This window comes from Apteryx mantelli, chromosome 14 (assembly GCF_036417845.1).
Source record: "Apteryx mantelli isolate bAptMan1 chromosome 14, bAptMan1.hap1, whole genome shotgun sequence".
Classification (NCBI taxonomy): domain Eukaryota; kingdom Metazoa; phylum Chordata; class Aves; order Apterygiformes; family Apterygidae; genus Apteryx; species Apteryx mantelli.
Window position 1 is genome coordinate 17,603,723 of NC_089991.1, and position 27,327 is coordinate 17,631,049.

At 37.0% G+C, this 27,327-nt stretch overlaps 1 protein-coding gene across 1 annotated transcript in view; it reads left to right on the forward strand.

The window, feature by feature from the left end:
* Nucleotides 1–27,327, forward strand: part of TENM2 (teneurin transmembrane protein 2) — a 544,540-nt gene that overhangs the window by 217,352 nt on the left and 299,861 nt on the right. The window contains exon 3 of the mRNA XM_067304576.1: nucleotides 5,367–5,450. Within this exon, the coding sequence (XP_067160677.1) occupies nucleotides 5,367–5,450 (84 nt within the window). The remainder of the gene's footprint in view (nucleotides 1–5,366; nucleotides 5,451–27,327) is intronic.

Below are 27,327 nucleotides of genomic sequence, written 5' to 3' on the forward strand. Positions count from 1 at the left end.
TACGAAAGTACTAAGAGAGAAGAAATTTCAGCTCATGAAAAATGCTGGCTAGAGAGGAAGCGAGACGGTCAGGAAGGGCCACAGCCAGGTAAGCGTGGCAGAAATGGGGCAGGTGTTTGTTCCTGGGACTTTTTGTGTGAATATTGGCGGGAAAGGAGCTTGGGAAGTTAAGGGTATTTATGTGACTTCTTTTTTTTTAATATATAATTTTAAAGTGCTGTTGAAAGTTAAGCACCAACTGTTTGTTTTTTATTAGTAGTAAAAATGAGTTTTTGCCACTTTGAACAATAGAAGAGGGGCAACAAGAGCAGAGCTGAGAAGAATGTTGATGCCCTAGTCATACTAAAGTGCCATAGTTATTTTCTAGATGAAAGCTAACAGAGAGGCACTAGAATTATGGATGTGGAGAAAGGAAAGCTTATAAATGCAGCAAGGTTTTCTATTGTGAAAAAATATCATAAACTGTACGTTATGAGCTTAAAGGATGGAGTATATAGGACATGACTGGAAGCCAAGCTCTTAGCGATGCCTATTGGGAAACACGCAAAACGAAGCGCAGCTCCAGAATACCCTGACTACACTAATTAGGGAGGAAATTCATAGCGCGTAGTCGGAAGCGTCCGTTCAGACAGGATTATGAAGGGGAAGATTCCTGAGGATGCAACAAATGGGAAAAGAGAGAGGAGAAGAGCGGAGCGGAGCGGAGCGGGGCGCTGGCGAGGTGGCAGCAGCAGGGGCTGCTAGGCCGGCTCGGGAGAGGCAGCAGAAGACGCCGAGGGCCGGGCGCGACGCAGAGCGCGCTCAGCGCCGAGGCACGCGCTCCGCGGGCCGGGTAGGGAGCTGCAGCCTTGGCTTGCCGGCCTGTCCGCTGGGCAGCAAGAAGCCTTTGCGTGGGTCTGGTTAGAGTGCCGGGCCTGGTGGGAGCTTGTCGGGGTCTGAGGGAGATTAGATAGGTGTTAAAAAGTAATAGAATGAGGGAAGCAGAGTAGCAGTTTTGGAAGAGGGTGGTACAGGGGGAGAAGAAAATTAGTTCGCTGAATACTGTGTGGGAGACAAGTAGCTGCTCTGAGCATCATATACATCACAGAAGACAGATTTAGGAATTACAATATTTCTATTTTCTCAATTTTCAAGAAGTGTCACCAATACTTGCACTATTATTTAAAATTAACTGGGTCAACATTGATTTTGAACTTGGACTGAGGCTGGAGACAACAAGCTGAAAATTGTGATTCATCCATCTTGGGAAGTAATACATGGAAATCGGAATTCTTTCTCTCTGTCATTTGCTGAAGGGACAAATGGGCATGTTGGCACTGGGGTTTTGCATGTTAGAGGAATGTATAAGAGAAAGCATAGTATAGTTGCAGTGGTTTTACTTTATCCAGATATGAAGTGTGGTGTATGATAGGCACTAAAATTAACTTAATGATCTAAAGATTTACTTAAAAAAGATTTTTTTTTCTAATTTTTGGCAGGGCCAGAGATTGTAGGTCATAGTCTATTCTTTCCTGTCTGATAATTGCAAAATCCATTACTATCCCTTTGAGATGTTTTTTATAAAAGACTGTACTAAATCTGAATAAAAGCTTAATAAGTAGATTAGTTAGAACAATAGTCCTCATGAGGATGTTTGATTCTGAGTGTAGCTGCTGGAGATAACCCTAAATGCAATTAGGTTTAACTCCCTGTGAGTGTCAAAGGAAGGTAATACCCACAGAGACTTCCCTTCAGATGACATTATTTTTTAAAAGTGTCTCAACATTTAAATTATTCTTTCCTCTGGGCTTTTTTTTTTTTTTTTTAATAGAATTGTTGGAGAAACAGAGCTTGGAAACTTATTTTTGAGAATTTTGTTTTAGATGTTTTACATCAAAAAGAGGGATGGCTCAGCTTCCTTGGGGGAACAGTTTCTCATCCTCTCTACTCTTTGTAATTGTAAGGATCAAAAGTCCCGAAGTGGCTACAGATAAGGACAAAGAGAAAATAGCGGTTTCACTAAGGTACGCAAGTTTCTGAAGGGTAATGTGGTAAAATGTTGATGGATGAAATGTCAATGGATTAAGTCTGTTTTTCCTCTTGAATCTGAAATGAAAGCAAAACTTCTATTAAAACAAAAATCAAGACATCAAAGACCTCTTCCATTTGCATATTATAGGGTACAATAAGACAAACTATAAAACTGCAAACTGCCAAAATTTGTTTAATTGTATGTGCAACAGAAAGACTACACTGTATTTAAGATATTTGTCCCATTTTTGCAAAGAGCAACTGAGTATATCTGCTCACTTAAACAAATCTGTCTTTTTTTTGTATATACCTATATATATATCTCTGTAAACGGTTTTCTTTGTGATAGTAATGTTTGTCTGATAAGCTGTGATCCTTTAGCCACTTTTTTTTCTGTACAAAAATCCATTCTTTTCTCTACATCCCTATCTATTTGTTAGTCTTTTCCATTTTCTCCTCCCAATCTAAGAGGCAGAAAAGGTAGATAACATTAATTCTTGGGCTACTGGCAGACTTAATATTTATTTTCTACACATCATTAGACTAGAAATAGTTTTATTACCTTTGAAAGAGGAGAATCTGAGCTTTCCAGTCAGAGAGACTTGATGTGAGATATGCAATGCTGTATTTTTTATGGCTTAAAAAACCCCTAGTGTTTTGGGTTTAAGTATAGAGAAAAAATACTGATTTCAAAAACCCCAAACTTGCAATTTTCTGAACACTAATGAAATATGTTAAACATTAAAATATATTAAAGCATGTGTAACACCTATATATAATATGGTGAAGTCTGCCAAGAGGAAGCCTTTCCATTCCAAATCTATGCTGATTAAAACTTTGTGGTATAGCATATATCATATTTTTCACTTTTTGGTGCATAAGCATAACTTTTATCTGTATAGATTTTTTTTTTATTCATCCCACTGCCTCTATGCTTTCTTAAATAAACTTTCCATGTGTGCTCATCTTTTAAGAGAAGAACCTTTATGAAGTTTAAACTTAAGTTTGAACACTTCTGAGTTGTCAATAGAGTGTGCATGTCAGTATTCACATGGCAATGGGATAGTGGAGTTGAAAAAATAATCCTATATATGTATAGGATTGAAAAAAGATTACTCTTTCATACAGCTTTGTTGGTGAGCTAACTGAGAAATATTGCCTTCAAGCCCAATTATCAGCTAGAAACATTCAAATTTCAAAGAATATATGCTAAAAATACTGCTTATGCCATGTGAAACTGTTCCGCAGACCTTTTCATGTAATTTTTTTCTAGTTCATTATGTAACAAACAAGTAAAAATAAGCCTTCAACAAAAATATTGGGTGTTAAGATGATTTTGCCAACAGGATACAGTGGGTGACTGTCTTCTGTGTGCACTTTGAAGGTACAAATAGGACAGGTAACACAAGGAAAACAACTCCCACTTGCAGGCAGGGCTTTGAGGGTGGATGTAGCAAATAATTTGACATAATTTCAGTTCTTTATGTGTATTCATACTAATAGTTCTGTCAAAATAACAAATTATAAATGCAAGTTGTATTGCCTACCTGAAAATCTGTTACTTACTTTCCTTGCTTTTGAATCAAAAATCTGTGTCGTTAAAAGTAAAGCTGAACTAATTAGGGATGAGCCAAAATAGATATGGCTTATGAAAGATAGGCCATGAAGATGACTGATGGTCATCCTGCATCAAAGTTTAATTTCATGTGTGGCAAAGGGATGCTTCACCAGTTTAGTATATTCTCTCTGTTTTTCATTGTTTGTAAAAAGTATAACTTGTCATTTTGAAATATTTTTTTTAGCCCTAAAGCTTGTTAATGTTAACAGGCTTTAAACTCAGGAGCTCTTATTCTTTCAGATTATTTCAATTGCAGGTATTTTAGGTCAGAAACGTTTGTGCTCCTAGTCTCCTTGCAAATATGTAGTCATCTTATGTCTTCAGCATATGCAAACTTTTTTTTCCTACTGTTTTGATCTTCTGATTTTGTATCTTCAAGTGTCAGTGTTGCTTTTTTTTCTTTGCATATAATAAATGACTGTGATATACAAAACATTTTTAGTGTTGTTTCTGATCATCTTGGGTGCAAGAATGTATTATTAATTTATAAAATGATTAAGTCTTTGAACCTGTGATGTACCAAATAAACTTAGTTCTCGGTGAGGCCCTTGAAGGCAATGAGGAACAAGAATTGAAAGTAGCCATATGTTAATCATTAGGCTTCTTGTCTTACTGGTGTGTGTAAGGAAGTCCATGTGAATAAATAAATAAGAGAGGGGAGGTTATATCTATTTACTGCCTCTGAAAACTCCATTGTTAGTATTGAAATTCGATAATGTTCTTCAGTGGATTTTGTGCTTTTCTAATTTAAGAGGACTCCCTAATTACTTAAAGTATTTAAATTCCACATGTATTTGAATTAGCTGTACAATCAAAAGAAAGTTGAGTAGTTTTAGTTCAATTGATATGTTCTTTAAAGCTGAAGCATTTTTGCATGTATTAATCTCTCTTCCCAGATCTCGAGAGTTTTTGAGACAAAAAAAGGCTTATTTTATATATCTATATAAAAAGACATTCTTTAGAAAAAGAAAAAAGTGAGAAAGACACACAGACAACCCCCACCCCCCGCCCAGGTTCTCCATTGGTTCAGCCGAATATTTCCCGACTAAGAGATTGCTGTCCTTGCAACACCGCAGACTCACTGGCTCGCATCTCGGGCAGATGCGGCAGAATGAGCCTGATTACGTGGATACACAGTGTAGAAGTCGTCATGCCGCTCAAATAAACATGCAAGAAGTGACTTATTCACAGCTGAAAGTGTCCATTTTCTAAATGTATCTTGAGTCTAGTTTTAGATAATTAAACTTATCTTTTAAAGGGAGATAATGTGATACATTATTGACTATAGGAATGAAAATAACACAATATGATCCTACTGTACCACATGTATAGAAAACTCTCATGGACTTCAGGTTAAATTGTAACACATGTATCATAGCCAGATTTTGGTTGGCTGGGCCTACTGGTGTCTTAGTAGCATTTTGGAGAGATGTTGCACTCTTTCCGTTTTCAGGGTTAAGGGTAGTGATAGTGGTTATTTGTACCTCCTGAAAAGGAAGAGTTCATCAGTAGTACCACTACTCAACATGCCTTTTTATATTTCATTGATAAGAGTTATGAACTTCTAGATAATAACGTGTTCTATTTTTATTATTTTTTTTAATATTCAGAGATACTTTGGGTGGGAGGAGGTAAACCATTCCAAGACGTTTTCGTGTATTACACCAAAAGTGAATGGAATAGAGGAAAAGGAGGAAAAAGAGCCATCTCTAAAATGTATTTATTTTATTTTATTTAGATTTTCACACACACCTTTCTGAGAAATTGAAAGACAGACAGACAAGCTGGCAGCAGCTGGCTGAGACAAAGAACTCTCTAATACGTAAGGTTTTTATCTTGCTTACACTGTATTCCTTGTAAACCTGAACCTAGTATAGAACTTGTGGGTTTTGCAGTGGTTCTGTTTATGTTCTGCTTATTATGTATTGTGGGATTTTTTTTTCCCCCCTGGGTGTTGAATAAACCTGATCCCTCCTTCTTTTAATGTTTATTAATTTCTCTTTCATTTTTGAGTGTTACCTCCCTGATTGAAGTAAGTTAGGGTGATTTTTATTGGGGGTCTTCAGTGGGTGGTGAAGGAGCTGGAGTTTCCATAAGCTAATGTTTCTTCACGGCACTAGGCACATGACAGGGAGAGAAAGAGAGCTAAACCATGGATGAGATGTCAGATCTGGGTGCACACAGGCATAATTAAAAACACCATGGTACCTATATCTAGAAATATTTTTAAAAAAGTAATTTCATGCTTTATCCAACTAGTAAAAACTTGCATGCCATATATGCTGCTTCAGAGGTTCTTAAGTTTGGATTTTTCTAATGAGAGATTTTGTGATAGCTGTGTTCATCTTTAGTCTTGATTTGAATTTTTTGATCTGAGCTTCAGATTCAGACAGTCACCCTGGGTGTGACACTAAAGCTTTTTATCTTAGGGACTGTGTAAAACACAATCTATTTTTTTTTTTTTTTTGGTAGGGAATTACCTTGGACAGTTTTTGTTAAGGTATCACTATCCCTGCCCCCCCCCCCCGAGCAAAATAGGTAGAACTCCCATGGGAAGATAATGGTGTTTAAAAAAGGGTTGTGATATTCTTCTTTCATTAAAAGAAAATTTAATCAGCTATAGTAATATAAGTCCAAAGACATCGTAAAAAATTTTAACTACAAAAGCAATGATTCAGCAACATCCTCCTTCTGATGTTTTCATTCATTGGATATGTCCAGTTATACTAACTATAGTACAACTTCATTAATTTCCCTGGAGCCTTTTCCTGTAAGGTCTTTTGTCCTCAAGGCTGCAGTTTTTGCCTTATATTTGACTAGTTAATGAGATGAAGGCTATAACCCGATATTTCGTTCTTCCTTCCTTTCACTGAAGCCATCACCTAGAACACACACGAAGGATACCTTTCGATTTGGGCCTCTCATTTCAGCACTTCAGTAAATGCCCTGCTAAATTAGGGCCCTGACCAGAAATAATATTCTGCATAGTTGATATTTAAATGAAACATGAATCAAGGTTTTCTTTTCAGCCGCAGTTCGATTTTTCTGATGCGCTTCCTTCCATAAGTGCTTGATTGTTGGTGAAGCCTTGTGAATGGCATTATGCTTTGAATCTCAGACAGTGACTGAGCAAGTGCTGGGACAGTGTCTTACATCAAATGATAACTTCTGGAAAGTTACTGAACATCTTTGACCCTCTTCATAGTCAGTGTAACCCAAAAATGCTTAGTATGTTTTAAAACTGGAGAAAAGGACCTTTTTTATGTTCTTTATGTTCTTTATGTTATGTCTTTTATGTTTTTTCTGTTCAAGCTTCTTGGAAGAATGAGAGTCTGAGCATTTTTTATAGCAGTTAGATTTCTGTTACACTGATGTATAACACCAGAATCTGCCCCAGATGGCATATGTGTGGTTGGGAATAAGAATGAAAATTGTGTAAAGAGTGGAAATGATCTGGTATACACCTCTGCATAGCGGAAGCATTCCCGATGCACTGGTGTTCTGACAGTGATTTTGGCACAGGCAAAATGCATGGGTTACGTTGTTTTGGCCGTATTACAGCTGCAGTAATAATACTTGAATGCATTTTTTCCAGGATCAGAAAAAGACTTTGCGATTTGAATAGGGCAGTGTAACAGAGGCCTGTGTTTTTCGCTGAGTAACACGGCTAAAACGAAACGCTCGGTTCCTTGCTTCGCGTGCGCGGTGCAGCCTGAGCGTTGACTGCAGCAGGAGGAGGCTTTGTGGGGACGGGGAGAGGACGGACTCGCTGGCTGCCCGCTGCAGGCAGCATTGCAGTGCACGAGCGCTGCAGCCCGTCCGGGCAGCCCGTTCCGTACGGTCTTCTGTGTCTTGGTTCACGCTGGAGCCACTGAAATGCGGCTGAAGCATCTTTGCTGTCTGTGTTGACGTATGTTTTTAAGCGTACTGTGAACATGCAAATCTGGCCGGTGGCGTGGAGCCCGTGGGCTCCGAGTTTGTGTGTAGCCCTGTCAATACCACCGGGAGCCTCGATTGCCTGTAGTCAATAAGCTGTGCGTTTGGTGTGTTGTTACAGCAAGCATACAGATGCCTCGAAGCTCTGTAGTAATCTGTGACGTGCAGGTAAATTCTTCAACTAATTTGGGGACATTATCTATTGAACTGCAGTCGAATAAAATAGGGAATTTGCCTTTTCTGAGGGAAGAAAAGGGTTTGGATTTTATCCCGCTGTGCTTATGACGTTTAGAAGCAAAATGTGACTGGTTGTATGGAGATTTGATTTAGGTGTATGATCTCTGCATGGCATGAAATTTAAAATCATCAGTGAGAATAGTAGACTGATGTCTGGTAATCTTCAGATATAAATATGTTCTTTACTTTATTGAAAAATATATTTAAATACTGTGGATGGATACTGTGGATGGAGCTTTACCTTATAATAATTCTGTTTAAATCACAGTAGCGATGAATTCAGTTCACTGTGCTGTTTTCAGTGTGAATTTACCTTAGTTGAGGATTGTATGGGCATTTGGGGGCTGGGGGAGTGTTTTTGCATTTTAATGGAAATTCTTTTACAAAACAGATACGCAAAAATTGTTTGTATCTTGGGATTTTCGCATTGATTTCTTTAGTAGCCAGCTCCAGGTATAACAATTATTCTTCTTGCAACATGCTGTTTTGTTAAGAAATAATCCACTAGAGCATGTAAACTGCATAGCCGAAAGTGCGTGAAAAATAAAATAACGAGAGTGTAAGAAATTCTGGGGGGGAAAAGCTCTCTTGCATATTGGGTCCTAGAAGAAAGCCAACTGACAGTTCCACCAGGCCCGCCTCCTGGGGGCAACTTAATACTTGTTACAGAATTCATGTCTTGAAAACGCCAGTATTTGAACTAACAAATTTGTGAAATTTGTTTGAGAAACAAAACAGATTGTATGTTGAAAGGCTGAGCTGCTAGCAAAATACTCTATCATGTCAGATTTATACACACCGATCTCCTGTGTATTGCACCGTGTCCTAGAAAACTGGAAACCATGAAGGCAAGTGCTTATATTTTAAGGAGCTCTGTGACAGCTTATAAAAAATATTTTTTCACTTTTTGCATGAGGCCTCCACCTTAAAGAAACTGATTTGATGAAATAGGTGGTAATTTTTAACACAAGCAGTGACAAAATAAACACCATCTGCTAGTGTTGACTTATTCCATAGTATTCTCATGCTGGGTGATTTTATTTCACTTTTTTTCAGAAATAGTTAATGACACATCTGCTGTGCGTTAGAGGTGCATTTTGGGTGATTAAATGTGGACATAAGTTTAGGGAAAATGATAATGAAACTCCTAGAAACTGAAAGGAATATTAAACTATTAAAAACAGCTTTTTAAAATTTAGCTATGTTGATTCCTTCCTTTTTATCTTATATTCATTATTCAATCAAAAATATTAAATGCATATTGATTCTCTCAAAATACCTGATTATCCTTCAGAAGTTCTCATTTGGTCTTTATTTTTTCCAAGACAAAAATCTTTCCCCAGTGATAGTCTTAGTCTTCTAAGCAGGCTTAGTTTTCATCATGTACAGGAATCTGGGGCTATCAAGACAGACCAGGTTCAAATGTCACATGGGATCATGTCAGATTTGTTTGCATGGAAAAAAAGTATTTAAGGAACTACACTGTACAATGTTACTGCTGCAAGTGCAAAACAAAAGTGATGAGGTTTATCTCAAAGACCAGTTTAATACTGTACACCAAAAAAATCTACGTGCACGCAAGGAATTTTGTAGTTCACTTTTATACCTCTGAGTAAGAGTAGGTCTTGATCCTGTCCAGCTACGTGAGGCTTTCTTCCCTCCCAAGCAGGGCTGCAAGCGCAGTTGTAATAATCCGGTGTCCCTGCGCTGTTCAAGGACACAAGTCTTGGGGTTTTGTGTTGTGGCAAGTTTTCCTCCCTTTGGTAGACCTTGGTATCCTTCCGGTTTGAAGATTTCTTCCCGGTGTCCCTCCGTAGCAGTCTCTGCCCCGGTTACCGCAGTGTGGTCCACCTTTTCTTTCTCCGTCAACACTGAGAAGTCTTTGAAGTGGTAATTCCCGTTTAGCACTTTACTGTATGTATTAATGAACATAACAATCCACCGTACAAAGTCCAAGCAATTAGGCTGTTAGACCTGTGCTTACTGTGCCAGCTCATATGTCCCTATGCTGTTATCAGTATAAGAAAGTAGATTTCAAGAAATCTAAAAAACTTCACGTCCAAGTCTCCCTATGGCTGGGTGGGTATATAATTTTAAGATTTTGAAATAGAAATTAAAGCCACAGCTTGGGAAGCTTAAAGACGACCTTATGCTATCTTATTCTTTAGTAGCTGAAGCAACACGATAGAGTCTACGGTGGCATTAATTTAGTCTGTCTCTTAGGTCTAAAACTTTAAAAGAGTAATGGAAAAATGAATTCAGTGTTTCCCCCTCCTGCCCTCCAGCTCTGTTCAGTGGCATGAAACCATTGTCCTGCTTTTCCTAGTTTTGATGGAATGTATTAAAAAGTTATGTAAATGAAACTATATACAGTTTAAACAGAAAATTAGATATAGACGTATCTATACCATGAACAAATTTTTTTTAAAGATGTTTCTGTTTCTTTTTTGTGGAGAGTCCTGAAGCATGCATTGACTACACTAGTTCCTAATGAATGCTGTCTATGGAAGTCTTGATAGAAATATGTTTAAGGGTAAACCTCTGTACTTGTAGTTATTTTAATACTTTTATTCAGCTTCATTCAATTTACTGTTTTAGTAATGAATGTGGGGAAAAGCAATAGCCTGTCTGTGAAGTAATATCTGATTAACATTAATTGTTCTGATAAAAGAAAAAAATAGAACAATGTGATTGGACTTAGTGGATTTTTCTCTCTGCTGAGTGCATAGTAATTAAAAATCAGAATGAGATTTCATGTGAGTTGCACTAAATGTATACTGCATACATTAAACAGTGAGCATCTGAAGTCACCCCATGTTCTTAAGCAGTGATAAACAGATTTACGTAAATAGTTATATTAAATACCTTTTGACTTGACCTGACTTGTACAAACATTGAATTTATGAATTATCAAGCCTCTTTGAAAGACAGCCTGAAGTATATGTGTGATCCCATATTTATTTATTTGTATCTTGTGAATAAAGAGGGAGAAAAGAAGAACTGAAATTTTTATATTGGTGTATTTTAGCTGCCTAGTTTAGGTTTAATTATACCCACTGCTGGGGTGAAAGGGAAGGGAGCGTTTCCGTGCTGACAGGTGCTATTTTTGTAAATTCTGCGAGCTTTGTTTCAAGATTGTTTTCTGTTATTGGATTGAGAACTGGAAATACAGCATGCTTTACTCTAAACTGGATCTACATCTTTGGCAAGTTTCCTCTATTCTCTAGTGCAATATACTCTATTTTATATATTATATATATTATTACATTGCATTTAATATGGAGAAAGAGTGAGTAAATTGTGCAATATTGTTTTTGGCAGTAAATTATTTTCAAATATGTCATTTCTGAACAGTTTATTATTTTACAGTTTATTCCCTATGTTAAAGATTTTGCATTTACAATGCATAACTGCATTCAGAAGTTGTCAGTGGAAGGCCAAATATTTTGCTAGAAATGCAGATAGCAGATGGGACTTCTATATCTGAAGAATAAATTCTGCTTGGGATAATAAGCAGTGGTGTGGTGAAAAGCTGAGACTTTCACAGCACGCTTCTTAATAGCTATCTTCTTGCTGGAACGAGTTGAATATTTTCAACCAACTTTGCATTATTTCTCTTCCTGCTATCATTCATTGATATATCTGGCAATACATTTTCGTGTTTCTTCAGAATTGCTTGCCCTGAAGAGGATCATTAGGAGTTAATATTTGATTCCAGAATAATTGTTTAGATTTAATATAAATGATTCCTTAGAGTGAACATGCTTCAGAGACAGTGGACAAGAGGTATTTTTGGTCTATATTCAGAATCTGGCCATACTGTTTGTATTCTGTTCACTTTCTATTGAGAATGAAAGCTTTGTTTTCTCAGTCAAAATCTGGTGTAGGAAAATACTGTGCCTCTAATCCCGTACAGCTTGAACTACCTGCTTCCAATTAACGAAAATACTGAATGCGGTGCTGGTCCCAGGAGGCCCCAAAAGGACTTAGTGAAGCTTATTTACATAATCTTTTTTAAATAAAGCATGGCTTTTATTTTATTCTAAATATCATTTGAAAGTGGGAAATAGTGCCTCTTGGAAAACTGATATGACCTACTAGTGCAAAAAATTCAGGTGGCCTCTTTCTCTTTGGATACCAGAACTCTCCATCTGTTACCTATCAAGCAAGCGAATTCTTCAGCCCTTCTTTCCAAACTGCCGTGACTGCGCAGTACTGCTACGCCTAGGAAAGACTAAAGAATACAAATTCTGCAAACGAGGCAGAGTAGAAATGAGACTTACCGTAGGACAATGGGTTTCAGCTGGATTTAGGGGAATTTAAGAAAAATTCTTAGCACCAGCATGTATTGCTTTCTTCTTTTTTTAAGTGACTTTTGTGCTGCACGTTATTGGCACTCCTGTTAAGGTGGCTCAAAGTCAGTTAAGTTTGCAGTGCCAGGAAACCGTATGTCATTTCATGCAGGCACAGTTGTCAAAGAGTGCCTAGTACTGCAAGTTAATAAAGCAGGAGTAATACAAAAGCACTGGGAATGTTGTTATTACAAAAAGTTGAAATGGTATTTGCTTTTCTTTACTGTGCCTTTTAAGACAGTGCACTTCTAAACATACGGTGCTGGAAGAAATCAAGTTGTCTCAAAGCTGAATATTACTTAATGGAAAAGGACAAGAAATATCTTAAATGTGAGTACAAGTATATACAAAATATATGTAGAGTTCCATGCAAAGTTATTTTCAAATTGAAAAGAAGGGTAAAATCTAAGCAACTGAGCAGCTATCTATAAATTAAGAAATGTTATATAAAAACAGTTGCTGTTCTTCACCTTTAAGGTTTTTAAGTGAAATCATTCCCGAGCAGAAGCACTTTGGTTATAGTTGGTTTGACTGGGGAGATTTTACCTTTGTGCCTTAATTAGGAAGTTTTACCGTTCGCCAGGCCTGTAAAAGGGTTTAGCTGTGCAGAGTGATCAGGTGGAAAGGGAAGACGTATTTTGACTGATAAAGCATTACACCAGTTCCATGATCGGTTTTCCCTGATTGTTGGAGTAGAGACATTACTATAGCTCAGGCTTTCCAGATAAGATTATTCCTCCATGATTTTAGCTTTATTGTAAAAGTATAGGTGGACTGAATTTGAGGTGCTGAGGCATCTAAGCAAATTTTAAACTGTTTTCCTAGAGAATTTACATTAAAAAGATGGAGGCATCATATTTATAGAATGCTTTTACTTCTGTTTTCCTTGTCAAATTAATATGGAAAAATCTATTTTTTAAATGGTTTTATCTTTCAGTGTGGGATCGAGTAATTATATAATTTATGAGAACGAGTGATTTGAAATTGTTTGCTACTTCAAAATTATTGATATGTTTTAAATGAAATGCATCTGCTTAATGTTAGACAAGCTTATGGAATGTTAATAATTACTACACAAAACAGAATAATAAGAAGCATTTGTAGTTAGTATACATTACATGAATATAGACTTCAGTAAGTTAGAACATATTTTTCAGTGTCCTTTACAGTATGAGTTTGATGCGTGTGTGTTGGAGCAGGTCAGGGGAGGGAACAATCCAAAACAGTTTGCTGCATTTCTTTCACTGTACTATTTTTAAGAAATGTCTTTGCACAATGGTGTCCGTGTCTTTTATTAAGTGATAAAATCACCTCAAGTTTCAGATTCTAGTATGTTTTGCTAGATTCACCCGACAGTTGAGACCAAGTCTGAGCTGCTGCCAGAAGAACGGCTCTTCCTCTGTAGATCCCAAGGTTACCCCAGGATTTCCCACAACACGCACATGTGTCCAAAAGTTCTCAAAATGTAATTTGTAGAAAAGTTTGAATCTGTTGTCACTCAAAAGTATTGTCATGCCAACTGTTGTAGTATTAAATGGAGATCACATTTTTCATAGCTACTAATAGAAAGGCAATAAGTGATGAAAACAAATTAACCACATCATCGTAAGCGTGCGTGATTCCTTTCCTCTGTGGTTATGTGCTGTGGTATAAACAGTGCATCTCTTATGATGATGATGCTGAACTTAGTAGAACTGTGGTGAATGTAGCTTGTTTTCATTTTGGGGTGTGTATTGACTGCTCCATATACACCTCTCTTTTCAGTATATTGAATTTCACATCATCGGCGCATTGAGGAGGGGCATTTCCACCTACACAGTGGAGGATGTAGTGCAAAATCCTTAGTGTTAGCTGTGGCCTGGTTAGCATCCATGTATATGCAGTACTAACTTAGGTCTTGAAAGTAGTATAGCCTTGTTATCGCTCTGACTAATTAGCCCTGCTTGTCAGCAAGACTAATGAGCTCAGGTGCAAAACTCTGCTGACATGACAATAATGCTTCCAGTCTGGACCTGGCACGCTTGCCATATCATGCAGATATGGCTGTGGTCTCACGTGTGGCTGTTACGTAGGTGGAGGAGGGTTTTGTGAAGGCAGAAGGTAAATATGTCTTACTTAGCTGAATTCCTTAGTCTGCTATTAATCAATTTAAATGCGATTCTAAATGTGGTTCCTTGACCAGAAGGTCATGCTTCTGAGAGTTATCTTATGTGACAAGCAAATTAGCATTTAGAAGTTCCATTTCCTTCAGCTTCCTGGTTCTCACTATACAAATACTTACTTCGGTGCTCATTCTTTTTTCAAAACCACAACCTGCATTTGTAGCACTGAAGTGAGTAGCCCTTTCTTAGGTGAGTTGTCTAATGGAAATCCATTGTATGACTCATTAAGGTAAGAGTTCCTGGAGTGGGTCTCCTGTTAAATATGGGTTTTTCGAAAGAATTGGATGGAATTAGGCACTCTGACTTTTCCAGGGCCCCTTTGAAGGGTTGTCTCTTATCTTTCATTTTCTATTATGTTGTAGGTCTTTAGAGTTTGTCATTTCTGAATACATCTCTTCTCTTTACCTTAGAGTATATTGCAAAGACTTGACTTCTCATTTGCAATGAGTTAGTCGGTTGAGATTAGTGTTAGTTGGAGTCAGAGACATTCATTTATAAATGTTTACGTAACGTTAAGATAACAGCCTTTGGCTAGGTAGACCACTAGAATGTAGAATGTGTTCAAAATCTGGAAAGCTATGTTGTGTTTTTATTTTATTTATGTTTTTAATAAATAGAGTGAGTGGAACGGCTTCCAGTAAAACTGCCAAAAATAAATAAACTAAATAAAGATAACGGTCGTTCTCTCCAAGCCCTGTTGACATGAGGAGTTATTGAGCTTCCTTGCTGAGGAGGAATGTAAGCACAGGAGTCTATGGAAAGTTATTATTTGTATATAATCTATAGGTCTGAAAGATATTGTTCCATTTGTTTTCCTACGTTTAAATCCTTGGAGGTTAGCTGTTTTCTTGAGTTATAAGGACTCCTGTGAAACTGTCATCATTAAGCTGGTGTTACTTTCAGCAGTGCCCTATGCAGTGTATCAGGCATCCCTCAAGAGAGCAATCCAGCGCAGACCACTGTGTTGCTTCTCTTGACATAGTGACCTGCTCTCTTTCTGTTTTTTCTGCATCTACAATAAATTTATCCTGCCTAAGTTTAAGTCTCTTTGCATTAACAGAAGCAGACTAGAAATATGTTTAAACCTGACTCTTGAAATAAGATGAATAGTTCAGCTTGTGTGGTTCGGGCTAGAACATTAGGCCTGTAGATACTTGTTCACAAACTCGATTTGATTCCTACAAACGCCCTTTCCTGCAAGTATTCTAGTATTACTGTCAACATACTTACATTTTTGAAAATGAAGCTAGATAGACTAAAAGCAGTTTTTTCATAAATCCTCAGATTTCTTCTCAAGCATATGTACCTGATTTTGTTTGGTTTGGTTGTGTAGGAAGCCTTTTCCTGTCTCTAGGAACCAATCCCTTTAATTTCACCATTTGACCCATTGGAGCTCAACTGAGGCAAACCTGAAGTATGCTTCATTTCAGAGAAAATTTTAAAAAAATTCCCTGATCTTTTAAAATATACTTGATTTGTAAAAAAATAATTTGGAAATTTTAGAATTGATTGAAATACCTAGCTTTCTCTTACTGTTTAATTACAGGTGTTTCCTAAAAGCTGGTGGTGGACTAGACTTCAATTAGCTGATGAGATCTGCTTTAAAATATATATGTATGTTTTCTACAAGGTTCCTAATGCATGAAAGTAGGAAATTTGGAACCCTACAGGTATCCACACAAATTTCTTTTAAACTTTGCATTGGCAAAGTATGAGAAAGGAGTTGAGTTTGGATAACTTTTCTTATATAACTTTTACCATTGTATGCTTGTGTTGTAATTTCACATTTTCTCTATTGGACCTCCTAATTGCATTTCTTTAATTTCGAGGTGAAAAAAATTCTTTATGTGCACATTACAGGGGTGTGTATGTGTATTTGTAGTTAAAGAGTGTCAAGGAGGTGACGTGTAGCTGTAGTTATGCGTAACATGTATGATTGCATATACTAAAATATATCTTTGCATTCTATTTTTCCCCACATTGTGAAAATACTCACAGTGGAATGAGACATATCTCTGTGTCCCTGAATTCAGTGGCACAATTCCTGTTGACTTCAGCACGGCCAGTCCTTCACCTAGTATTTTTAGGAGATGGGAATTGAATGCAGAACAGCGTTTCACAGCTAGCTACTACACAATAATTGAAAGAGGTATTTGAGAAGATTTCAGGCACAGTCAAGAGGCCTCTAACAGGCCTAGTAATATCTGGTTTCTTACCGTTTAATAGACAAAATGATTTCTTGAAACCTTTCCGTTCTTAGGCTACGTAAATATACACCCATTATTAAGCTAAAGGGCCATAGCCAGTGAATGTTTTGTGCAGCTGAAAGATTATAGGTCATATAATGATAAGAGACAAAGCTTACTGAAATGCAAAATTCATTGGTGAATAATAATTTGTATATAATAAAATGAATCTTTTCATAGTAACTTCTTGATCTCTTCATTTTCCAATGTATCACGTATAGAAGATCTTTTTGTCTTGCTTACTGTAATGTATAGCACTTCAACAACATAATGTTCTTATCTTAATATTCATTGATGAACTGTTGCAGTGTGGTGCAACTCCTTCTGATCCTTTTTTACATTCACAGGAAAGACAAATTGTAGTGACAGCATAACATAAAATAATTTTCAGACCTTTATTTTGAGAAAGACCAGTCTGAGCTGTGTACTAGTCTGTGCTGTGAGAACTACTGGCTAGAACAATTCTCTTATCCTTGCTTAAAGTGGTAAGTGCAGGTACTGCTCTTGAAATTAGTGGAATCCCGTAATAGAAGAGTGACAGATGACTGCGTATTTTAGTTTGAGAGAGGGTTGTAACATGTAATATAGGATAAGCTTTGTTTTCTAGATATATATGGGATGAGTTTCATTCTTCTCTAATTTCCCTATATTCATAGAAAAAATACAGTTTTTAATTATATTTGAGTTCACAGAATGATGTGAACTTTTGAACATAATCACTGTCACCTTTTTCTCTTTAGTCCAAAGTTCAAAGTGCCAGTCTGTAACAGTATGTTTGTTTTTCTCCCTGTACCTCATATGCAGCAACCATTACTGTCTGTGACGTGGTAGGTTAATTAAATTGAGGGATATTGGCTAAAAAAAGGATTTGATTTCACAATCTGCATCTTGGAAAGCTCAAGTTGGTAAGATTCAGGGTGGATTTTTATTTTATTTTATTTCATCTTGCATTTTTAAATTCCTCTTTGTCGTCTTGCAGCCACGCGTTCTCTTAGCAAAGCTCAGCTCTATCATTTCTACCGTTCTCTGGGCAGTGATTGTTACAAGCAAACACTGATGTCGGCAAACACGACTGTAGTTCACTGCATGGTTAGTTTCTAATATTTTGCTAAAGCAATGATTCGAACCTATCAAATTACAGATGAATCACCTTTTAAGCATGTTGCATCTGACAATAAGATTAAAGAGGCAGCAAAGATATATTATTTTTAAGCTGTTGCTTGTTTATTAACTTTGGGATACAAGGATAAAGTTTTCCTCCTAATATTTTCTTATCAGGATATCAATATAAAAACAACTGCTATTATTAGGACACTGTTACAAATTGAGAGCAGCTCCATTGACTTCACCATGTTTGATCTCTCTGAAAGTTCTATATTTGTAACAGATAATGAAATTTTGCCTAGCTGATCTACAGCTATCTGAGTTTCATATTTTTGGATGCTGATTCTACAAATGCATATGTGCACAAGACTAGTATGTATAATTCATTCTGTTACCCATGATCATCTTTAAATACCAATAAAATCATTTAGAATAGAAGCTCTAAAAAGAAGAGACACTTACTTTTGTGCATTTTGTGGCAGTCTGCTTCTGTTCGGGTTTGGTGACACATGCTGTAGTCCAATAAGTAGTAATACACTCTGAAAAAGCTTAGTTACAATATCTGATTTGTCTTCTAGTTTTAGATCATCAAGGGAATGAACAGCAGTTATAACAAGAAAGATGAGTTTGATGATGATGTTCAGATGGATAGAGTAGAAGACAGTTACATGTCAAGAAACTGGGGGAAAAATATTCCTAGTAATGTTATCCCATAGAGGTAGGCTATATACACATATACATATGTGTGTATATACATTTACTATATTGTAACAGATGCAGAAGAGTCCTGCTACTGAGAACCTAAAGAAGAAGCAATGAGATAAGCTGAGTATGCTCCCCAAATGGGTAATAATCGTGGAGAAAGATACTTTTTCAGAATCTTCGCACTCGTGATACATCTCTTGAAGAGTATTATAGCAATGTAGTGTTAAAATACCTTGTGCTTTTTGAGAAATTCTTTGTTGGGGGTTTATGACGATCTCAATTTGGCATACTAAGACTGAGTATCATTGAAGGAAACCATTCAGAGCAAGGACGTTTGTTGGGCTTTTAACATCATTACATGTGGATATCGATTCATTAGATTTGAAAAATGACTAATTTTATTTCAGTACTTCATTCAGACTTCATGTCATTTGAGATGGTTAACTGTAGACTCCAGTTACATGTGCTAGATAACAGTGAGTGCTCTTAGTCTTTTTATTTTATGGGCAGCAGTACTTCAGGAACAGGAGGAAACTTTCTATAAAGGTTCTTATTGGTAGGTAAAATATCTCTTTCTGGTACTGTTTCTGAAGGTGAGGAATAAAATCCATCAAACTGCAATCTGTTGGGCTCATGCCACGCTGTCTTAAGTAGAATACCTAATATACATGGACAGTTTTTCAGTGTTTTGCCAGCTGATAACCTACATCAACTTGGTATCCAAAAACAGTGCGAGCCCCTTTTCATGAGAAATAAATTTCAGTAAAGAAAAATGAACAAGTTATGCTCCTAGTGAATTTATACTTACATAATGGAGATGCAAGTGCACTTTATGAATTGCTGACGTACCCCTCAAGATCTGTTGGCCCCACAGTATGTTGCCATTGTCAGGGCTAAGTCTGGACTGTGCTGTGAAGGGTTGCACAAGTGCTCGTGTGAGCAGGTGTCCATTATTCCATAATGCACGTTCAAGTGAAGACAAAGGACTATAAATCTGGACTGCAACATACGTTTTGATTCCTATGTGACCATGTTAAGAGGTATAGTGTATAATTAATCTATACTAAATATGCGCAACATTGAAGGTAGACGTGTAGACTAAGCATTAAACATACTCAAGCAGCTGTTACAACATAATGTCTTAATAAACTGAAGTATTTACTTAAAAGAAGTCCAGTGTACGCTCTGTATTGGATTCAATCAGCCAATTAAGGAACTCAACAATTACTAGACTAGAGGTGAAAAATAATCAATAGCTAACAAAACTGTGTTGATAGAAAGCAGTCTATACATTGCTTCAAGCAGCACTTTTATTTTTTAGCTGAAAATATATACATGGTTCTTTTAGTTCAGTGTAGAAGCAAAGCACATAAATGAGCAAGATTCTCCTGGATGCATTTGAGGACAGCATCTACCCTTTCTATGTAATGCTGCCTAATATAGTTTTATATGTAGGTTTTTTTGAGTTCCAGAAGCCTCTGAAGCATATGATATTTGGTTCCCATGAGTGTTAACTATCTGCCAGAGCTTATATTATAGCAAGGAGTTTTGTTTCTGCAGTTGGGTCAGGGTGTGGTTTTCCTTGACAATTTTTTTCCCATTTATTTTAGATTTTTTTATTCTTTTTTTTTGCTTTGCTTCACTTATATGCACCTGAAATAAATGCTACTGAAATTCTAGAAAAGGAGACTTTGTGTGTATGTATAATGTGATAATATTGATATTTAAGTTTAGAGATTTAATCCAAAATCTTGGTTTTAGGGACAGTTCAGCTCAGACATTAGTTTCTACTTCTTCAAATTCTTGATTTGCTCCCACCTGGGATTTCCTGTATACCATTGAAATACATACATTCAAGTATGCTCATGACACTGAGTATCATATTTTGAGCTTTTACATATTCTAGACAGTGTTCTGAATAAATTTTGTCTAGGATGTAGCCATTTAAAATATTTCTAGGATGTTGCAGCAGTTGACTTTTGACAGATTGATATGTTCTATATAAACACAACTTTTATATCTTTCTAGTAAGTTTGACTGTACCTAAACATCTGCAGCCCTAGAGTTCGATAGCTTGACAAGATTATTCAATCTCACTTATAATTTTCAACTAGATGTATTATAAATTTTACCTTGCAAGTAATAGCGGGAGGGAGTACTTCATGCAGCAGTGCACCTGCTGATCTGTGCTGTTGAAAGTGGCATATATTTCAGTCAAGTGATGTGATAAATAGCTTTTTTATTGTTTCCTTTCTAAATAAAAAAAATCTGACCTCAAGAAAATTTCAGCATTTGTTGTAAATTTAACTTATTATTCATTATTCATCTTCTTGGAAAAATGCAAGATTTGCTTTTAGATACCAATAAAAAAAAGAATGCAAACAAAATATTATTAGACACATAAGAGTTGTTCTTTTATACATGTTTATAGTTCTTTTATTTTGCTATTTTTATGTACATGGTTTTTGTTCCAGCCATGTCATGCTTTGATTGGGAGAGTCAGGAACACTAGGAGATTTCTTGTTGATGAAAAGTGGTGACACTTTGCTTTATTGCTCTTTGAGGACTTTGCTCTGGCAGAGATAGATGGCATGCTTGGGGTTACCAGGAAAATGGGATTTCATCGCTGAACGGGGGAGCTTTGAAACAGTCTTCCTGATTTACAAACGAGTCCTGAATGTGCCAGATCTGACAAACAAGCATTTATTCTAATGCCTGAGCTCTGACGCGGGTGTCGCATGAGCGGTGTCTTGCTGCTGTTTCATACAGGTTATAGTTAATAAATTTTGAAATGATAGAAATAATCTTCATTATTCATGAAAGCGTGTCACATGATTTGTCTAAACAGTATATATAGAGTAGAAGACTGCTTATTGATTAAGTCTGTATGTATAAGAGGATCTGATATGCTTGTGCCAACAAAATTTAGACCCCTTATGTAGTCAGTAGCAAAGGTCAGGGCTCTAAACTCATCTCTTTCCATTTCTGATCCTCACTGAGGCACCAAAAGTAGATATCTAAAGTTACAAAATGTGCATATTTCTAACAAGGATGAATACAAGTGAGAATCTTTCATGGTTATTTTTCCAGCTTTTCAGGTTTTTAAACAAATAAGTAGATTCAATATATATAGGAATCATCATTATTTGTTCATAGCCATATGAATCTAATCTAATCTAACTTTGAGGTTGGCTCTCGGGACTGGTGGGTTGGACCGAATGACCTTGAGAGGTCCCTTCCCACCTTAACTAGCCCGTGAGTCTGTATAAATATCTCTACATACATCTCAGTGGCATAGAAGGAATGCAATTAATTTGTGTGAGCCCTGGAAATCTATATCCTGAAATCATAATATTCTTGGCCGAAGGTTAGGCACGTATTCTGCTGAGCCTTTTGATGTCATTTTGGGGGCTTCAGATCCATTGAGAATCCAGATCAGGCCTTGGTGCGAGTTTTGCTGAGGGATATTCCAGTGGCATGCCTTGAAAAGGAGTTTGCACCCACCGTTCTGAAACAAATGGCAGCTCTATCCCAGTTTTCTAGTATCTCCCATGACTGATCTTACAAACAATCCTTAAAAATGTGATCTGATCACAGGGTTCTATGTTGTGTGTGATACAGTGGTATTTTTACTTTTTTATTGAAGTTAAGTATTATAATCTGGCATCCTCATACAAGTTAGTCGGTTGCTTTTTCCTAGAGTCCTGCACTCTAAAGGCAGGCTGGTTGTGGTGCGGTATTGCTGTTGCTAACAGAGTTTTCATTTCCTTATAATACGGTGTCGGTTCCATAGGTAAATAATTAAAATAATAGAGATTACCCTGTAAGTAATTAACAAGATGTAAAACCTCGGGTGCCCCCTCTGCTGCACTGGCGAGCAGTGGCTGAGCTTTTTTTGCACTGCGTTATTCAGTAGCTCTGCAAGGTGCGCGGGCAGGTCAGCAGTAGCAATTGCTTCACTAACCTGGCGGACCACCAGCCCCAGAACGGAAACTTTTAGTCTCTGAGTGTTTGTGTAAATTCGCAATGGAGAATCTAATGCTATGCTAGGTTTCACAATACTTCTCTCCTATAATGAACTGTTTTCCTTGTTCTGTTCATTTTCAGTTCTCAACTAGAGATGTTACTTTACATAACTGAATGTAACAAGATTATGAAAAAAAATGCATATTTCTTGTTATTTATCAGGCAGCAATATATAGCTGGTAAATTCTTCTTTGTTTGTGTGTTCTGTCCATGAGTATTGAAATGAGTGGCAATGTATATTTTTTGGAATATGTTACTGAAAAAATAAATATGTCCATGGGAAATGCAAACCAGAAAGCTCTTTGTTTTGCAAATGTTCTTCAACCTTACATTAACTAGGTTTTCTCCCAGAGGTTCTCAGGAATTGGTATGGCTCTTCATATTTTCTTTTATGGTTTCATCGTTATTCATTGCTATTTCTTTTCATTTTCATTGAAAATGAGTAGCTATGGTTACTCTATGGCTCCCGCAGTCCTGTGCAGTGAGGTTGCGAGGGTTCTTGATTGGTGGATGATGTGTGTTTTCAGCCTGCATTAGGGATTCTTCAGCTGCTAGCCCTGACCCTTATTTCTTGGGCAAATACAAACAGCTCACTGAAGCTTCACAAGCCCTCCTGAAACAAGGGAAGCTGGTAAAAGGGGATATTTGAAAAATGATGTTGAGCCTTTTGAGAAGAAAGTTTTTGTTTTTGTTTTGTTTTAGGGAATAGAATAGGAGGAGGGAAACTGTTTAAGTAAATCCTGTCATAGGCATACGTTACAAAGAAGAAAAAACAGTTGCTCAGGATGAGTGCAGTTGTAGTTAGGTTGCAGTGGGCCAGTACATTTGGGAGATATCAAATGATACCTGATGGGGAAGGGGCATGAGTGAAACCTGAAGTAATAATACCTATGTGACATTTCCCGATGGTGTTTGAGCTAACTGGTATTCAGCATGATTAAACTGGACATAAATTGTTGGACTCAAGTTCACCGTAGTCTAAAGCAAAACTACTATTACGTATATTTATATATAAAGCTACCGGAGCCAACTGTGTGAGCTTCTGTGCCTGTCTTATATTTTGCTTACAGAGCCATGAGATTTATTTAGAAAGAAAATCAGGATGCCAACTGGGCTCCTCAGTCCTGCTTTATGAGCAAAACCAGAGCTGTTAACCTCTAGCACCTGTATGGGGTATGTGAAAACACTGGATATTTTCCAAATGTTCTTTCATGATGAGAAGAGACCACAGTTACCATACAACCATTCTGTACTTTTATATTATTTTTATACATACTCTGGATTTTTATTAAAAAAAACAAAACAAAACAGTTAATATACATAGTTTTGTTCCTCATTGATTAGTAGCTAAACCCAGCAAAAGTAAGCAATCAAATTAACCTGCTTCCTTCAGATAATACTATTTGTTGATTTAATGGTAATCAGCTATAGCAAATATTTGAAAGTATAATTGTTCACTGAACCCAAATAGTAGTTTTGATGCATTAGTTAGTGTATAAGCATACTGATGGGACATAGATAAAACTGAGTTCGTGGGAGGGATTAATATGCAGAAGTAGAATATGTTGGATGTGGGACATTTTATCAAGTGTAACAGATACAACAGCAATTGAGAAGAACATTAAGCTACCTGGAAAAATAATAGCAGCTTTTTTGTAGTGTTAGAAGATCTTCCTACTAACTGAACACAGTATGCAGGAGAAAGCCTGTGGGTCAGTCTCATTAAGAGCAAAGACAGTTCTTTGCAATGAACCTCAAAGAGGGAAGAAGAGAAGGTGGCATCTTACGTTGGGAAATGGCTGTTTTAAGACAAAAGAATAATAGGGTTAAATTAGAGCAAGATCATGTTGGTGGAGTTTAGATAAAGAATACAATAGTCTTATGTATGTGAAAAAAGAAAGGATCGAGTCTGTTAAAGACATTATTTAAGTAATAGGTGGGGGTTTTTGGTGTTAGAAAGCTCTTTCCGATTTGTTTTGTGATTCCGGAAGAAATTTTGGGCAGTGCTTACTTCATAAATAGTGCGATAACACTTTATATATGTGTGTACTGAAGTACCTTGATGAATCAAGGCTTTTGACATGTCATCTGAAAAAATATTAGGTATCTGAAACAGAAAATGTTTATCTAGCTTATCTCCCTCACCAGCTGTTTCTTAGATGAGTTTTGCAGAAGTTTTGACTTTCATACAGTTAGATGTTTATGTCTGTGCATAGCATTTAACATTGAGTCATTTCATGGAAGTAGTTGAAGATCCACCTGTGACGGATTTCTGCTCTTAAAAAGCACAGAGAAATTTTGAGTGTACTTTTTAGAAGCCAGACTCCTTAAAATGGCACTTATTCTTTTAAAATTCAATGAGTTCTGGGGTACAAAACAAAAAAGAATTGTTTTTAAGTATATTGACTATTTTTCCCCCTTTGCTTTCCTTTCTCAAAAAGATCAAAAGACATTTTTATTTTGTGGACCTTAACTGACATTTTTGTACTTTGCTCCACCTATTAAGAGTAGTAGCTACTGTTTGCATTCATTTTCAAGTATCCTAGAGATCAAGTAGTCTTGGCTACTGGGAGCTTTGGGGGAATGCCTAGCTTTTAATTGATCGACTGTGGGCATTCGGCTGTCTCTCTTGCTCTGCTTTTTAATTAGATGGTTTAGAACCGTTGTAATCTATATTTTTAATGTATCAGCTATTCTTTTTGTTGAAACTAGTATTTCTGTGCCTGACTAATGGTACTTCAGATGCATCTTAGCAATTTTTGGCACTAGATAGGAAATATGAGAGCCTATAGCTTTCTTTAAATAGCTGCTTTAATATAAAGCAGGAAACAGTCAACAGCCCATTTACAGATTAGCATCTGAATTTCTACTGATGCTAATTCTGTACTAATTGGTTATCTGGATGTTACTAAGTAATTAAAATAGGGAAAAGAGATGATTAAAAGAAAACATGTAAGAAGCTTCTGTGTTGTTTAGTCTAGAAAATTAACAGTTCCCTGCCTTGTGACGGGCCAGTCGTTCCGCTGCTGTGCTCCGCTGCTCTCTGCGGTTCCAGGGTGCGAAGCTCAAATATTCAGCGCTGACCCGGCCCAGGCGTTGGCGATGCATCCCCCAAACAAGGCGTTTCCCCTCCTCCAGCTTCAGCAGTCCCTGGCCACTGGCAAATGTAATGTTGCAGTCAGTTGCCCCCTTCTTTTTGTCTCCTTCCGTGCAGCACGTGGGTGAAGGCTGATAGATGCGCGCAGCGGCACCGCAGACGGGCCTGCTGCTTCTGCTGCAAGGCAGAACTTCGCAGACAGGGAGGCTGCTGGCTTTTGTGCTGATCCCTAAATCAAGCACTTTGATGCTCTTTATTGCCCTCAGGTAACACAGACAAATAAATAAATAGTCATGGCTTTCTCTTCACTGTGCTTTTGAGCTCCCTTTTCAACAGGTATGGTGATCTTACTCGTTGTACATCTTTCTTTGATTGAATTCACTAGTTCCCTTTTCTTCTTTTCCTCCCTCTCCCCCACAGTTGTATTGTCCTGCATCTTATAGGGGTTTTTTAAGTGGTAGTAGACTTCCAGAGGAATTCTGTTATGCTCTCCCATTTATGGAGGTTTCAGTCTGTCACACAATCACACCTCAATCTGTTAGCTGGATTTTAAGAAATTGTTTAAGCTTTAAGAACTTTGCAACAAATGAAGCAAGTTTAATGTGCAGTTAGCAATACAGTGTACCATTTACAATAATGTTTTAATAAAATGGGATTACATGCTAAGGAAGCATATTGTTCACACTGAGATGGTAATGTAAAGGACCCAAAGATAAAACTTACAAATCACAAAAAGCTATAGTTACATCTGAACATCAGAAACATGTGCCTTAATTCAAAAAAAAAAAAAAAAAAAAAACTGGGAAGGGGGAGAGGGGAGGAATCCATTTGTTTAGCCCCTGAGACTGCTCTCTGTGACCATGAACCTCTTTGTGGAGACAAAATCGGTGATGGGCAAAATCACTCTTCTGTGGCTGTCATACCTGTAGTAACACTGTACTACCAGGTATCATGCTGCATTCAGTAGAACTGGACTGTGCAAAATGAGGCAAAACTGATATCTGTACACAAGTATGTGTAATGCGAGTGTCATGTCTGCTACCTGACCTGAAACTAGATAGTGACCATTAGGAATGATGAAACTCAATTTTTTAAAACAAAACAACATAACTTATTAAGCATGGTAGGAGACTAATGAAGTCAAACTTTATCAGAAAAGAGACTAAAAATAATTTGACTTTTCATGTGCTGCAAGTATAGAGTACAGATTTGACATAATGGTATTTTATGGACATCTTCAGTATGTATAAGTCAATTAATATTTGCTCATTTTGTTATCTTGAGAGTTGGTTACATCGTCACATTGTCTCTCGCATATGAACAGATTTACAAGAGAGAACCAAGCATTTAGACAAGTCAATTTAATCAGCCTTGTCTTGGTGTCAGGGGCATTCACAGTCCCTGATGTGACAGAGCGCCTGGAATTGGTCAATTATTAAAGCTAGAAAGTTAGAAAGTACAACTTCTGGAAAACTTCTAAAACAGATAAATACAAAATTTTTCCATGTCAAAAAAAAGAAGAAACCATGTGTCCAGAATGAAGGCATAAGCCACATATCCATAGCCCAGAATAATGGACGAGGTTTAACTTGTGAACTAGGGCAGCAGTTTGGACGGTGTGCAGTTCAGAATAGGATACCCAATGTTTGATCCTGAGAGCAGGGAAAAAGCGCTCAGCTGTCCAACCACGTGCCTTCAATGTAACACTATCTTGGGTCGTCAACACAAGGCCCATCTGAAGCTACTGTGTCCTCCTGATTTAGCCCTCATCTCCATATGTGCCTGCAAAGTTTGGCATAATAAAATGAGCTGTTCTGTGATTTCAGTGGGTTGT